Genomic DNA, 12671 nt, shown 5'->3' with positions numbered 1-12671 from the left:
TATCACAAATCCTAATAGATTTAGCATAGAAAGGGACCTTAGTGGCCATCTCTTCCAAAAGTGAGGAAGGTGAGACCCAATGAGGTTGTAATTTGCATAAGGACCCTTAGGTTCTCAGGTTCACGGCAGTAATAATCAGTATTTTACTTACTTCAGTGAATTATTTTAAGACTCATATGAGACTGCAAACCGTACAAAACTTTATCAATGCATACTACTTCTATAGAATCTGAGGTCTAATAGTAAAATATTCGGCTTCCTTTGATTCCATTGTATTCAAGTTCTCAAATAAAGTCTCTCAGGCGGCCTGATGTGAGGTGGATACAGTTTATTGGATTCTGGATTTGAAAACATGATGTAGGGAAGAAGCATGCATCCTTGGGCCTTGGGAAGATGCAGCCTGGGAATTCTTTTACCATTCATTAGCATAACAAAGATCCAGTAAGTGAATCTGCTATAAAATATAAAAATAAAAAAAAAATCTTCCCGCTCACATAGAAACGTTTTACAATCCCCCACGCAGTGATGGCATCCCGGCTACACTAATCACTGGAGCTCTGTGCCCTAATTGAATAGGTCAGGTAAGAACAATCAACATTCACTCGAGTGTGGGCCCCACAGGAGACCTTTCAAAGTCTGTAAAAAGAAAGAAAATTCAACGACATCGCATTTAGGTAGTTTGGACAATGTGGTCCTTGCAAATGCTGCTCTCATTAACTGTGATTTAAGTGACAGCTTCCAAAAGGATTTGCAGAAAACCCTTCCAACATGAAACACCAGCAAGCCTGAAACACATGACCTGCTACAAGGGCAGCCCCGCCTGAACAAAGATTCAGTGCAGTGAATGACTTATTTATACAGGTTCTGCTCTGCACAGACTTAGGAGGTGTGACATCTATTAAATTGCCTCTTTTGAGCTGCACAGCCATCCACAGTGTATGGGAAATGTTAGCCAAAGTTTTGAAAAGAACAAAATGTTTTACAGAGTGACAACCCCAAAGCTCTCACATAGACAATGTCACTAAGGCTGTAAAATGCTGTCCGTGTCTCATGGAGCCAAAAGAGTGAAAAGGGAAAGGGAAAGAGGGAGGAAAGAAGCTCTTCACTTCTCCCTTACCATCCAATGGATCTGTGAGATTAATTGGAATGCCTGATCATTATTGGGACAAATTGTCACCATTAAGGAAATTCTTAGTGAAGCCAAGTATTGATCTTTGTTTTCCCTCTAAATCTATGTTGCAACAGAGAGAGATGCTATAATGGAAAGCACTCAACCTCCCACCCTCACCTCTTAAGGATACTTTCCCAGATTCTAAAGGTTTACTTTTATAGAGAACTAGTGATGAAATGCTCCTATCAATTCAGACCCATGATGGTTTATGGTTTTAGGTTTAAGCCAATGATGTCAAATTTATATAGAAAGGGATCCCTGTGAGCTGCACATTAATGAAGAAAACCACAAGTTAACATTATATAGAACTGTTTTATTTATTTTGCTAAATGTTTCCCAATTATATTTTATTCTAATTTTGGATGTTTTACAAGCATCCTGTAGACCAGAAATTTGTCCTAGGTCATTAATCCTCAACCAATAAATATTTATAAAGATCCCACCATGTACCCTAACCTTCCTAGACAACTGTCTCCTAGTAGAGTCAAGTGTTTAAGATATTGTCATTGTAGCATTTAGGCAGGTTTTCAAAGCATGTATATCTCATTTGATTCTCACAACAATGCTATGAGATAGTTGTTATGATTATTCCCATTTTATAGATTATGAAATTAAAGCTGAGAGACATCTGAAGGAAGGTTTGAACTGAGGTCATTTTAACTCCTATTCCAATATTCTGACATCTAGTTGCTATAAACATCTTTGGATAAGTACTTCTTTTTCCTGGTCATCGGGAATTTGAGAGACTAAATGACTCGTAATACAAATGTGGCCAGCATAGTGATTGGTGAAAGATGAAATGAATACAAAGAAATGGGGAAGAAGAAGTAAAGTTAGAATGCTACACAGCTCCAGACCTGAGTTCAGTGGATGGAACTCAGCTTCCATATGGGGGGACCAGCAAAGATCTGGGTAGAATCTCCTTCCTGGTCATTTGTTCTATGAAAACCCAATGTTTATCAGCAGCTCATTTTATATGTAGCTATGGCTTCCTCCATCGTGGTTTAGAGAACTTTGTAGGTAACTTTTAGGACTCTAGAACACTTTGAGGAGTGGAATGCTAGGAATGGAGGTCATGAAGAACCAGAGATAAAAACTATAGTTTGCATTAAATAGTTTGTATAGTTTGTATTATGAATAAAAGAGTAGCTGATGATCTCATAACAAAATTGTGGAATGACTCAGTTATCCAAAAAAAAGGAGATATAACAATATCACAGTAGGGAAATTCTTTGATTACATGGTGAATGTATTTGGTAAAACTATGTTATAGAACAGAAACCTTTGAAGAGTTGAACCTTAATTTTTAAGATATTTTATTCACCTATGCTAGATTGAGAACTTCTAAAACCATGAATGACTTGGGGTCCATAATTAGATTGATAGTGGGAGGGTAAGTCATAATGCCGAAGGCTTTTTCAGAGCAAGAGAACAGGCTCAGTAGTCTAGGGCCCAACTTCTTAAAATATGGTTTGCACCCACATATAACTCATGTAACTGAAAACTCATGGTAACTGAAAATATCACGAAATTATGACTTATTATCTTTTTTTTTCCATTTAAAATTATTCATAAATTTTCTTTTTTTTTTTAATAAATTTTATTTTATTTAATAATAACTTCGTATTGACAGAATCCATGCCAGGATAATTTTTACACGACATTATCCCTTGCAATCACTTATGTTTCGTTTTTTCCCCTCCTTCCCTCCTCCCCCCCCCAGGATGGCAAGCAGTCCTATATATGTTAAATATGTTGCAGTATATCCTAGATACAATACATATTTGCAGAACCGAACAGTTCTCTTGTTGCACAGGGAGAATTGGATTCAGAAGGTAAAAATAACTCGGGAAGAAAATCAAAAATGCAAATAGTTCACATTCATTTCCCAGTATTCCTTCTTTGGGTGTAGCTGTTTCTGTATGACTTATTATCAATAAATGTTTGTCTTGGGTATTTATTTTATATGCCTATATCCTTGGGTCACATAAAAATTTCTTGGGACAAAAGGGGTCGCAAGTGAAAAAAGTTTAAGAAGCACTGGTTTAGGGGAAGATCAGCATGGGACAGAAAACCTATCATTTGTTTGAGTCTGTCTACCACATCCAGAAGGCATCTTGACCTTGGAACTGGAGAAAATCTCTATTCTAATCCAGGATGACTACCACCCAAAGTCACTGGGGTGAAAGCAGAGGCCATAACAGGCCTGGTCATGAACCTGCTCATGGAATTATTAGCCCTGGAATGGTCTTCATATATTTTCACATGATGGCAGACAATATAAGGTCCCAGAATCCTAAAAAACCTTAGGCAGGATTTAGAGAAAGGTCATGTAGTATAACACATGAATATAGAGCTAGGACTGCCAATGAAGCAGTTCATATGACCCAGAATCTTCCTTCTGGGCAGTAATACAGATAGAGATCTCAGCTGGGTTTGCACATAAGGATAAAGCCAGATAAAAATGTCCATGTTTCTCTGGGATTGCACTGCCTTAAGGCAGATGGAATTCACTTATGTCTGACTCCCTATACCTTAGGGTAAAATAGTGTCAATGAAAAAAAGAAAACTTTCTAAAATCAGAAGGCATGACAGTTGGCTTATTTTTGGCTCCCCATATCTAAGGAGGAAATGAAAAAAAAAAACTTTCCACAATCAAAAGACATGGATTCAAATCCCCCTTCTCATACATACTTCCTGTGATCTTAGGTAAGTTATGTACCCTCTGTCAGTCTCGGTTTCCTCATCACCTAAATGAGGAACTGAGCAAGATGGTCTTTAAGGTCTCTCCCTGCTTTCAATCTATGATTCAGATAGGATTTTTAAAAGAGGATAAAATCAAATTGTTGTGATTCGCATGTATTCCCTCCCTCATCAGATTCATCCAATTATCCATCCGATAATGAAATAACTATTATTAACAAAAGAAAAAGGAAAAGGAAAAGGGCAGAGTGGAACTGGTATTGGTTCAACTGTGAAGAGGTATTGAAGTTTTTCCACTTCCAGTGATCAATTTTTGCTCGGAGTGCTGACCGCCCCACCATTTTTATTCACCTCTGCCAGATTGAGAAGCCAAGACCAAGATGCTACCTTAATAAGAGACCAGTAGCCACACAAATTTCTTCAACAAGCTGCACTTGACTAGAATGACAGGAATAGGAGAAAATGAGAATGATGGGAAATGACTTGTCAACTTGCATTGTCTGCTGCCACAAATATGAATGCAAAATTTCAAATTATCCTTCTTGTGCTTTTTTTTACCCAGTTTTATTTAGTTAATTTTTAGTTATCTGGAACTTTTGTTTTTCTTTCCTTCAGTCTTAAGCCTTAAAATTAATTTGAGAATAATTTAATCCCCAATTCCCCAGGGTACTAGTAAAAGAATTTCAATTTCTCAAACAGATTCATTTTTCTCATATATTGACAAAAAGAGAGGTGCTGTCTCTGGCTAAATCAGATCTCCAGCGCCTATGGGCTTAAATGTTAAATTTGTACACAACAAACACACAATAAACTTATTCTTTTAGCGTTTCCTATATTTTAAGCAATAAAAGCTCATCTCCAAATTATACAAGTTTATTGACTTGCCTGAGAGAAGATACCAAATTAAGCAATCCTATAGTTATTTTGAAGATAGTGGATGAGTAACTAAAGCATGTATGTAGCCTTCCAGCAAGAAAACAAAAACCAAAAATTGAGGAAACTGGCTCAGAGACATTAACTGATTTGCTGAGAATCACACTCTTAATAAGTATCGAAGGCAGGACTCAAATCTAGGTCTTCCTGATTATTGGTCCATTGTTCTTCATCATCTTTCAGTCATGTCCAACTCTTCTTGACCCCATTTGGGGATTTCTCAGCAAAAATACTGGAGTGGTTTGCTATTTCCTTCTCCAGTTCATTTTACTGATAGAGAAACTAAGGCAAACGGTAAAGTGTCTTGCCCAGGGTCATACAACTAGTTTGATTTGAATTTCCACTGTGCTACCTAGCTGCTCTCAATCCCTGGTCCACCAGCAATTTCATCACTATACTACACATACAGCATCTCTGCCCAAGTTGGGAGGAAGGGGGAATGTTGCCACCAACCTGGACATCTGTCCTTCATCAACTGGGGACCTGCCTCATGAACCAGGACCTACTAGTTGTGGAACAGGAAAGTACTTTGTAACTGCAGAGTGCTAACCAAAGGTATCATATTGTTATGATTAAGAGGGTCTGTTGGGGTTAGCCAGCAGTCCTTTCTTATAAGAAAAGCACCTTTCTTAATCTAACCTGTAGAGAAATTTTCTGCTCTGAAGAAAGCCCTACACTCTTATCAAGAGGATTCATGAACCAAATGTTTACTTGATCTCTAGGATTAATTCAAGCCAAAGTCCTCTCTAGCTTCTTCAGGATGTGATTTGTGTATGTATATTCAGTCCTAAGAGCAGTTATTTCAGAAGGCCACAATGTGACTGAATTGACTTCTTTACTTATTCCTATAAATTCCAAGAGTTAGATAGATATTTTCATACATAATTCTCCTGTGTGGATGCAACTATTTACAAATGCAAGAAAAAGAAATGTTCCTTAGAAATAGAAAAAAAAAAAGATTAAATTCTTTATTCCTGTATGACATAACAATTCAACATATAACAATTCAACAAATCAAAATACAATAACAAAAATAATTTTTGGTTTTTCCCTACATGGTCAATTATAAATATATTTTAAAACATCAAATAAGAAAGGGGGAACAAACTGCCTTCCTCTCTCTCTCTCTTCATTCAACTCAAGTCATCCAAATTCCTGAACTACAATCAATCATTTGCTATCCCTGTTTTCTCTCCTGTATTCCCCTTTGATTTGGTTTTCTTCCTCCCAAATCCCTTCCCAGAGTTCTCCTTGGTAAGTGTGGTGCACTGGGTGTAAATCAGACATACCCATAGTCAGCGTCTTCTGTGACCTTGGGTAAGATTTCTTAAGATAGTAAAAATAACAAGAAAAAGACTAGCTGGCATTTAAGCATTTAAGGCTGCAAAGTGCTTTACATGCTGTTTCCGAGGCAGAGTATTCTAGGATTGTGGACTATGCTCATACAGACAAAATTTGGAATTCTATACAGCATAAGCTTGGGGGAATGGAGCTGGGGCGGGCAAGAAGGAAGGCTAGACCACCCTTGGTTCAAGGATGCACCAGCACAACATAAGAACCCAATGATTATTCAGGATCCTGTACTACTTAGCATAAAAAGACATTCTCTTCCACGGGGGTTCTGCTCTACATGAAGCAATTTGAGGAAACCATTATAGTCCAATCATCATTATGACATCATCATATTCCAATTACCTTCACTTGGTTCTGGGAGCTCGTTAGGCTAGTTGTGAAGAATCTGATTGAGAAAAGTCTATTAAAATCAGAGTGTGGGCAATTTTTTTCTATGTATTTGTAAAACAGCTGGCAGACAAATACTATAAATGAGGCTAAATTTCCCCAGTAGTTCCCCAGCCAACCATTCAGAAAGCATCATCCAATTCCGAAATAGGGAAATGATTAGGACTAGACTGAGTTCCCATTGTTTTCTCAGAGTTTGCTGTTTCAGAAGGCCCAGTGATGGAAAACATACTCATAAGAAAACAATTCCAGAGCCCAGCACAGCAGGGGAAGGGTGATGGAGGCTGTAAAAGGAGCCACCTAAAAAAGCCTTTTTTTTTTTTTGCAATATCTGATCACAGGTGGAGCTTCCCCTCTGCCTGGTGAAGCCTGTTTAAAACCTAGGCTGTAAGTCACCGAAAACACAATCAATGGGATACTGGAATCCTGACAGTAGACAGCAATGGGGAAGAGTCAGGGAGAAAATGGATTTGAAGTCAGACAGCATGGATTCCAATCTTACTTTTTACCAGTCTAACCTTCAGCAAATCATTTGATCTCTCTGGATCTAAATTCCTTATTGGTAAAATGAGGAGGTTATTCTAGCAGAGGTTCTTAACCTGAGATTGTTGGATTTTTCATATATATACACACATATATCTGTATACACATATAATATACATATCTATGTCTATATAGTATATATGTACATACACATACAAATACACACCTAAATATATATATCAATATATACATTGTATATGTGTGTATATATATGGTATATATGTGTGTGTGTATGTAGTATGTATAGATACACATTTATATATATACCCACATATATACACATACATACATACATATATAATATAAAAATATTAAAATATACATGTGTATATATGTGTGTATACATATATACATAAAATATTAAAATATATACATGTATACATGTGTGTATGTGGGGTCTGTGTATATAAGTATGTGTATATATATGTGTGTATGTATATATATATATGTATATATATATACACACACACATTCACACATATAGTCCATCTCAATATAATTGGTTTCCTCTATAATCCCACACGCCTTTAGAAACCTAACTCTGAGCAGGGACCCACAGGGTTCCCCAAACCAACAAAAGGGATTTAGACCCCCTGATGTGAGAGAGGTCTGGTCCCTTTCTGCTCTGAGTCTGTGATCTTAACCACGGCTCCAGCAGATGGGGGACAGAGAACACAGGGCCCGAAGGCTGAGCCCCAGACGGAGTCTGGAGAATGAGAGTGTCCCGTGTGAGCGCTGGGACCACACAGCTACAGACACTGGGACCAGTCAGTCAGCTCCGAGTCCCGGCCTGAAGCAGACAAATGTTCACAGCGATGTACGAACAAGCTGCATACAGGATAAATGGGAGGGAGTGAAGAGGGAAGGCACCAGAATTAAAGACGGTTAGGAAAGGCCCCCATTGGAAGGTGGGGTTTTAATTAGGACTTAAAGGCAGCCAGGAGGCAGACAGCCCCAAGTCAGCAGAGGACATGTCTTCCTTAGAAAGAGCCACCAAACATTTTTGCCATCCCAGCCCCGAGCAGGAAAACAAAGCCCATTAAGTGGGTTCCCAGTAAGATAAGCGAGACCTGAGCATGTGTGTGGACTCCCAGACTGACGCCATCAGTCCCATCCCAGCTCTTCTGCAGGGAGTTTTTGCCCCTGTATCACTTGACCGTGTGTTTAGCTTGACTGGTTTCACTGCACACCAGTCTTTGAAGCTGGTCTAAAACACCAGGTTGTCCATGTTGCATGTGGCCCCGCCCAGTTCCCAGTTCCATGGTTGGAAAGGTAAGGTCACCTCTATTCCAGGAAGGAAAGACAGACAAGAGGAAACATTTCCATAATCAAAGTGGTGTGCAGTGTTCTATCCTAGAATGTGATCGGTCTGGTTATACATATTTATTGTGAGAGTTTGGTTGTTCTTGGGGGGAGGAGGTTGGAAATGCTTGGAAACTGAAAAGAATAAGATTTTTTTAAAGTGGTATCGATTTTAACCAAACAAAGAACATATAGATATGAAAAGTTTGGGTTGGAACGTCTGTGGGGTCTGGGATAGCATGCCTTGTCATAATCTGAAACCCTGGCCAAACAAGACTCCTTGAGCAGCTAGCTCCAAAGTTTCTAAATGGGACATAAAAATGATGAGGGAGAGGCAGTGCATTTTAACCCATTTGCTGTGGTGGCTTTCCTATGCTGAATACCTTATGCAGAAAACAAAATCATCCTTCCTGGCAGAAAATGACCTGTTTCTCCTCTCTGTTTTATCCAGTTCTGCTAAGCCAATATTCTCTAGAATGAGCACAAAACAACATGAATAACAGCTTTTATACATCAACATCAAATGCAAAGAAGCTTAGGAGAGGACCGAAGAAAGAGATGAATGTGGACAAGTGTGGAACATCCAACTGTCAAGAACTTCGTTCTAAATCTGGATCAGCAAACACAGAAGAGATTCCTTGGAGGGAGGGAAGAGGGGAGAGGGAGGGAGAGAGAGAGAGAGAGAGAGAGAGAGAGAGAGAGAGAGAGAGAGAGAGAGAGAGAGAGAGAGAGAGAGAGGAAATCATGGATTAAACACCAGCTCATTAGAAATTGTCATTGAATAAGATCTTCAGAAGAAGTGCATGAGAAGTCACATTCGGGAAACATTTTAAAAACTGGGGGACATAGTTGTTGCTAGATTAACATGTAAAATATATATATGTATTGAAAAGGTTTGTAAATTGTCCTTTTTTAATTAAACTGAAAAAAACAAAAAGCTTTAAACTTTCAACATTATAGAGGCAGTCAATTCTAAACTATTCCTATCTCAATAGCCAAGAGACTGATCAAGTATCATTTATTAAGGAAGCATCATATTAAATAAATCTGGATGTTTTCATCATATAGGAGACATGACTTTTACATCTCTGACCTTCATTTATTTCATTGTGTAATTAGTTATAAGTACTTGGTTATTAACATATGTAAAGCTTCTAACTTTTTACAATGTCTATGTTGTTTAATCTGTCTGTAAAAAATAACTATATTGAGAAAGTGTTTTTGGCATATACTCTACCAAGCTGTATATGACAGAAAATACAAATGATGAATAGCATAGCTTCCCAAACAACCGAGACATCTCTGTCTTCAGGCAACAGCAACAAGGAACTCTGAAAAATATAGAAATCACATTTTCACCTTGAATGCTCACATGTAATATATAGGCTGCTATTAAATACTTTTCTATTTCTTCCTAGTATGTGCATAGGAAATTAATATACTTTATAAGTAGATATCTAAAACCTCTCTGATTTTCTTTTCCACATAACATCCAAGGCTCATATGCTGTATAAACCTAACCTAAGGGCACTCCTCCTTCTTTAAAAAATTCTAATCAACCAAACCTATTTCTAAAAGATAGTAAAAGATTCTAACAGTATATTTAATTTAATAGCTTTAGGAATCAATGAAACTATACATATATAAGGTCAAAGAAGCTTATTAGAAATAAGTTGATTTTCTGTTTTTACTAAGTTGGGATTCAAAACATTCAAGCATTTTTATTGGTTGTTTCACAGTTAGAAGTAGTTACAAACTAAATAGGTTTTTTTCTTTAAATGTTTAACACACAACCTCTTCTGTTTTTACATATCCCAGTATTTGACCCTAGTAGAACCATCCTTTTTAAGAAACAAACAAACAAACAAAAGGCAAAACTAATCAATAGTAAAATTGTGTCCAATAGGGAAGGCAACATTCCCTACCTGAAATCCTCTCTATCACTACCCTCAACCCCAAACTGAGATGATGGATATTATATCATCTGTCTTCCAGTATCAAGATTGGATATTTAGGTGTATTTTTTTTAATTTGTTGCCTCTCCAGTCCCTTCTCCCTAGAAGCCTTCTTCATTCCCTCTCCCCCCTACATATACATACCATACACCCGATCCCAACAATAACAATAAAGAAAAATATTAATAAAAAACTGATTCCCTGAGAATCTAATTAAACTCAAGTTTAAATGTATGTGCTGAAATAATCAGCATAAATTTAACCATGCATTTTATAAGGCTTAAAAGTATAGACTCATACATATAGCACTCTTTTCATCCATAGCCTCTAAATGAGAGTAAATCAACCAAACCATAATTTAATAATCCAGTGAAGTATACTAAATCTAGTCATTCTGTTCGTTATTGAAGTAAACTTAGATAGAGTAGAATATGAAAAAGTGGTACAAATGAAGCTCGTTTTCTCTTATCAATGAGGTCCATGCTGAGTACTTTGCTGAGTGGTATGTTTTCCAAGTGTTTCTTAGTTCTACTATCATTATGGTATCCAACCCATTACTTTTGTGCCCCACTTCAAGAAAACTCAATTTATAAACCATGATGATTTCCCAAATCAATAAATTACAGGGTGATTCTTCACTTCCCAGAAGAATTCAGTACCATAGGTTTCCTTTAAGTAGCCAACCCCACTTATTCATTTAGAATATCCAATTGCAAAGTCTCTACCTACACACAACTTTCCAAGAATACATCTGCTACATAAAGGGAGGTACCTCTGTATTTTATCTATACATGAAATGGAAGGCCCTGGCTTTCTGTATTCCATGTAAATTATTGAACACATGTAGAGTTATGCATCCCTAATGGTGATGTAAAAAATGTATAATAAAAAAGCACTTTCTAGACACATACAAACATTGGGGGAGGGGGGAGTTTTAAAAGTTGCCATGAAAACTTAGTGTAATTTAACATTACACTTCAGAGTGCTCTGAAGATAGGTCAGTGACAATGTACCATTTGTACATAGACAAAACAAACCGTCACAAATATGTAAATCACTAAATGTGAATTGAGTATAAGACATACATTTTTAACTTTTTAAAAGGTGACTCCCTTTCTCATTCTGTTCCCATTGTACCTCGTCCAAAATGTTGTGTGTAAGTTTTTTAAGGTCCAGGAAATGTAAAGAAAATTGTTGGAATACCTGACTTTCTGTATAAAAATAAAAATAAGTTTTTGTTACTAAGATGAATGTCTGGTCTTATCATGCCTCAGAAAGGCCAATGATGGCTTTCCAGGGTAGTACCTGAAGCAATGGCTTCCCTTCTGTCATCATTCATGATTCATTGAGAAACGGTTGGTACTGACAGAAACATCACTCTTCTGGAAATCCTTGCTGCTGCTGAGTTTCACTCATCACAGTCACACATTGGAACCATGGGAAAAAAGGTAAGATTAAGATTTCCAAAGCCTATCCTGGCCCATACTAGACAAGCCTTCAGTTGTTTATCTATAAAGAGTAAATTCTGACATAAAGCTTCCAGTTGTTCATATACAATTGTGTCTGGAATATACTGAATAATTGGCTCTATTTTGTATTTTGTATACTTAGACACCATCCTTTTCTCTCATCAAGTAACATCAATCCACATAAATCTATTGGTGCTTGTAGTGAGAGCCACAAGAATTACAATGCAGCATCAGAAACAATCCCAGTGCCCATGAAGTTAAAGGTTGGGGAGGTGAGAACATATATATGAAAAATGAACAGCAACATAAGGCAATATACAGCGTGCCATATGAGTATTTTCACTGGCTTCCTATTAAAATTACATCAACTGCCTCTCCTGGCCTTGGAGACAGACCCTTTGCTTTGTCATTACCAGACAACTCTTCCAGCCTCTTTTCATATTATTTAACTCTATGGTTCCTGACAAACTAGACATCTCAAAACCAATTCTCACATGGTTTCCTATTGACTCCATGCCTTTGATGGCACAATTACCACATGCTTGGAATAGACTGTCACCTGTTCCATGAAGATTTCCCAAATCTTCCCAGCTGAAAATGACTTTCCCCTTCTTGAAAGTTCTCAAAACATTTTTGCCTGAACCTCTCCCTTGAATTTCACTACCTCATGTTACCATTTCCCTCATGGACATGTCTTATTCCCCCAATTAAATTATATGATATTTGTTTCAGCATATTTTGTGGTGCTGGTGATCAAAATGAATTAAAACTGGCAAACTGAATGTTGCAAACAAAAAAATTAGCATAGGAGTTCAGAGAGTGGAGAAATCACAGTAAGATAAAATAGTGAGGAAG

At 37.3% G+C, this 12671-nt stretch overlaps 1 protein-coding gene across 3 annotated transcripts in view; it reads left to right on the top strand.

Annotated features, from left to right (window-relative positions):
* Window positions 1–9070, top strand: part of LHFPL3 (LHFPL tetraspan subfamily member 3) — a 718932-nt gene extending 709862 nt beyond the window's left edge. For 2 of the 3 annotated variants that reach the window (XM_051962555.1, XM_051962556.1), the window contains one exon: window positions 8844–9069. In XM_051962555.1, coding sequence (XP_051818515.1) covers window positions 8844–8872 — 29 coding nt within the window. In that variant the 3' untranslated portion in view covers window positions 8873–9069. Of the gene's footprint in view, window positions 1–8843 lie in introns of all 3 variants that reach the window. The other variant, XM_051962557.1, reaches the window with a different exon arrangement.
* Window positions 9071–12671: the final 3601 nt, after the last annotated feature.

Source organism: Antechinus flavipes, chromosome 5 (genome assembly GCF_016432865.1).
Source record: "Antechinus flavipes isolate AdamAnt ecotype Samford, QLD, Australia chromosome 5, AdamAnt_v2, whole genome shotgun sequence".
NCBI classification, from domain to species: domain Eukaryota; kingdom Metazoa; phylum Chordata; class Mammalia; order Dasyuromorphia; family Dasyuridae; genus Antechinus; species Antechinus flavipes.
Note: the sequence above shows the minus strand (reverse complement) of the source record. Positions and strands in the feature narration are given on the sequence as shown.